The sequence below is a fragment of the Cupressus sempervirens genome, chromosome 8 (assembly GCF_028749045.1).
Source record: "Cupressus sempervirens isolate cs-2001-9-10 chromosome 8, ASM2874904v1, whole genome shotgun sequence".
NCBI classification, from domain to species: domain Eukaryota; kingdom Viridiplantae; phylum Streptophyta; class Pinopsida; order Cupressales; family Cupressaceae; genus Cupressus; species Cupressus sempervirens.
This window is the reverse complement of record NC_143125.1, coordinates 212,194,823-212,198,823: the sequence shown is the minus strand read 5'-3', so window position 1 is coordinate 212,198,823 and position 4,001 is coordinate 212,194,823. Positions and strand designations below refer to the sequence as shown.

General features: G+C 37.8%; 1 protein-coding gene across 1 annotated transcript; it reads left to right on the top strand.

Moving 5' to 3' along the window:
* The first annotated feature begins 323 nt into the window (after positions 1-323).
* LOC149542256 (uncharacterized) lies at positions 324-3,707 on the top strand. Its single transcript, XM_089796184.1, has 2 exons — positions 324-2,981; positions 3,096-3,707. Exons 1-2 carry the CDS (start codon positions 374-376, stop codon positions 3,548-3,550), a joined length of 3,063 nt encoding a protein of 1,020 aa, XP_089652310.1. The 5' UTR covers positions 324-373; the 3' UTR covers positions 3,551-3,707.
* Positions 3,708-4,001: the final 294 nt, after the last annotated feature.

Genomic DNA, 4,001 nt, shown 5'->3' with positions numbered 1-4,001 from the left:
TTCAGTATTTTGAGACGGCGATTTCTCTGCTGGTTTCACATTCGTTCCAAATTAAACCAATTTTTCATAAACGTTTTGAAAAAATTGGAGGAAATCAACAGATTGTCTTCCCCTCGATCAACGGATTTTCTAGAGTTTTGTCTTTTTAAAGTCTAAATGGAAGGCGTAGAAATCGCAAGTCATTTCAATGCGGAAAATCAGAGAAATTGCAAGTCACTTCTTCTTTCTCGCTTATCTCAGTCCACGGATTGTCTAGTGTTTTACTCTACTTTAAAAGGAAGATGAACGACCACCGACAGATATCATCTTTACAAGAACATACCAATTATTTCGTTTTGGTTTTTGGGTGTTTAGTTGGGTAAGCCGATTAAGAATGAAGACGGTGATCATGCTTCCCCTGCTACTCTTCTTCTGTCTCTCTACTCTGCCTCCTCATTATATGTCACACCCTTCTTATCATTCTGATGAACAGGCTCTCCTCTCTTTCAGAGCTGCCATCTCTGTCGATCCATTCAATGTCTTCCTCCATTGGTCTCCCAATCACACCTTCTGCAACTGGACTGGCATCACCTGCTCTGATCGCCGACAGCGTGTGGTTTCCTTGAACGTCTCTCATATGGGATTATATGGAACTATTTCTCCCTTTCTCGGAAACCTTTCCTTCCTCAGAGTACTTGGTCTCTCTCATAATAGCTTTCAGGGCCATATCCCATACCAGCTTGGAGGGCTCTTTCGCCTGAGATACCTTCACTTGTCATATAACAACATAAGTGGAAGTATTCCCCCTGAATTGAGTCTTCTTCCAAATTTAGAACTCATGGCATTGGGAGTAAACCAATTGACAGGCATAATCCCACCTTCCTTAGGAAACATGTCTTCTCTGAGAACCCTTGACTTGGCCCAAAATAAACTCCAAGGCGGTATACCGCCTGAGCTGGGCACGCTTAGACAGCTGGCCTGGCTCAATCTTAGCATCAACAACTTAAGAATAGGGTCGATCCCCCTTTTCCTTTTGAATTTCACTCATCTCCAAATATTGGAGCTCAGTTTCTGCAACTTAAAGGGCCCAATTCCATGGGAGTTTGGAAGGCTCTCAGAGTTGCGAGAAGTGTATTTGTGGCAAAATGAACTGAGTGGAGAAATACCCCGCTCAGTGGCGAATTGGACTCAGCTGGAATTGCTGGATCTGGAGATCAACCAACTGAGCGGCACAGCGCCCCTCGAACTTGGTAATTTGCAGAAGCTCAGACAATTATATTTGTCGTCAAATCAATTAGTGAGTGGAAGCAATGGTTTGTCCATTATAACAGTGTTAACTAATTGCTCCAGATTGGAATATCTTATTGTGGCAAGTAACTCTCTCACTGGTGTCTTCCCCACTTCAGTTGGTCGCCTTTCAACTTCACTCTCAGTTTTACAATTGTCATCAAATGAAATTGCGGGAAACATACCAGAAGAAATCGGTAACCTCACAAACTTGACACTCTTAGGTCTGGCAGAAAATCGATTGAATGGGAGCATCCCATCTGCACTCGGGAAACTTCCAAATCTGGAAAGATTATTTCTGGATACAAATAATTTACAGGGAAGAATTCCAGAAAGTTTGGGCCAATTAAAAAGGCTTGGATTGTTGTCACTCAGTGAGAACATGCTTTCAGGCCAAGTTCCAGATAGTCTTGGCGACCTTCCACAATTGAGAGAACTTGCTCTTGATCACAATCAACTATCAGAGAGAATACCTGCCAGTTTGGGGAGATGCCAGACATTGGAGTTGGTGGACTTTGCCTACAACAAACTAACGGGAAATCTACCTCCTGAATTTGCAGGTCTTCAAAACCTCCAGTTCTATTTTAACATTTCCAATAATTTCTTGCAAGGTTCTATTTTGGAAATGAGCAAAATGATTATGGTTCAAGGTATAGATGTTTCTCAAAATAATTTCTCAGGTGTCATTCCTGTTGCACTTGCAAGCTGCAAGGGCTTGGAATATCTAAATCTTTCTGGAAATGCGTTTGAGGGGCCAATTCCTGCATCACTGGCAGATCTGTTAAATTTGCAGTACATGGATCTTTCATGCAATAATTTGTCAGGTATGATACCGATGACTTTCATAAAGATGAAAATGCTTCGACATCTCAATCTTTCTTCAAATAAGTTAACTGGGGAGGTTCCAAAGCTAGGAGCTTTGGCCATGCTTGATGCCTCTGAAATTATGGGAAATCTTGGTCTATGTGGTGCCTGGATAAACTTGCCGCCATGCTCTCATTCCAATCACAAACAACCATCGATCTCCAAAAAGGTGATTATTCCTCTTGTAGTAGGCATTGCAATTTTGATTATGTCTCTTTTATTGGTGGTGTTTGCCTATTTATATTACAAACGTTTGAACACTCCTGCTCTTGAAGTATGGCCTCCAAAAGTTTCATATGAAGAACTTGTCAATGCAACTGGTGGATTTAGTGATGAAAGTATTTTGGGAATTGGTAGTTTTGGGTCAGTTTATAAAGGGATTCTAAAGAATGGTATAAATATTGCTGTTAAAGTTCTCAATTTGCAAGATGAACATGCTCACCAAAGTTTTAACAAAGAATGCAATGCATTAAAGAGAGTTCGCCACCGCAATGTAATCAAAATCATTTCAGCATGTTCCAATCTTGATTTTAAAGCCTTAATTCTTCCATTCATGTCAAATGGGAGTTTAGAGAAATGGCTATATAATTCAGAATGTGTTGGATGTAGATTAAATTTGAGTGATCGTATAAGGATAGCAATAGAGATAGCTGAGGGAATGGCATACCTTCATCACTATTGCTTTGTTCAAGTGATTCACTGTGACCTCAAGCCCAACAATGTCCTACTAGGAGATGACATGACTGCATATATTGCAGATTTTGGCCTTTCCAAGATTATTTTTGGCAATTCAATAGATTCTTTGACTTCTACAAATGCACTTAAAGGATCTATTGGCTATATTGCTCCAGGTATAGATTTCTCATTATTGCATCATGCATTTTTTTGGTTCTCTTTAATTTTATAAACTAGTAAATGCTTCAAATAAATTAATTGATTTTCATCCAATTTATCTCTTCTTATAGAGTATGGAACAGGAGGAAAGCCTACTATAAAAGGAGATGTATATAGTTATGGTGTTCTAATTCTAGAGCTATTGACAAGGAGGAGACCAGTAGATGATATGTTCACCGAAGGACTCAATCTTAAAAAATGGATAGAAATGCATTTTCCAGATAGAATCTCAGATGTGGTGGATAATTATTTTCTTATAGATGCTCATGAAATAGAAACATCAATGGTAATGGAGTGTCTTACCCAATTTATACAAATTGGGTTGTTTTGCACAAGGGAATCACCTCAAGAGCGACCTGATATGACCGAGATACTCGACAGACTAAATACAATTAGAGGTGCCTTTCTTGGTACCCATAATGCTCCTCAATTACCAATAGACGTCTCACCTTTTTTGGACAATACAAGAGGTACAAATATGGCTTGTTCAAGGAACAATGAAGGGTCATCTACATCTAATTCCTAGGTTTTGTATTTATTGTTGATTTGTTTGCTATCCAACTAGATAACAATAATGTTTGTGTTATATTTTGTAGTAGATAGTATATTGCAAGGAGGACAAATAATGCTTAGATTGTGGTACCTATAATATATCTATGGATATTGTGACATTATTTATTTCACATTTGAAATTGTCAGTATAAAGGAGGTGTGCATGGTATTTATTTTTGGTTTATTGATCATAAAACGTTAACATTAAATTACAATGATAATCACTTTATTTTTTAATTAAAAAAATATTGTAATGGTAAAGTTTAGTATACTTTTCTATTCTCAAGTTATATATTTTCTATTTACTTTCACAAGATGAATTAATACATGTATATATTATAAGATGGTAAAATCTTGTGTAAAGTTAGACCTCATCATTGAGCTCTTATTTTATCCCAATACATTGCAATCTAATATAATCATTC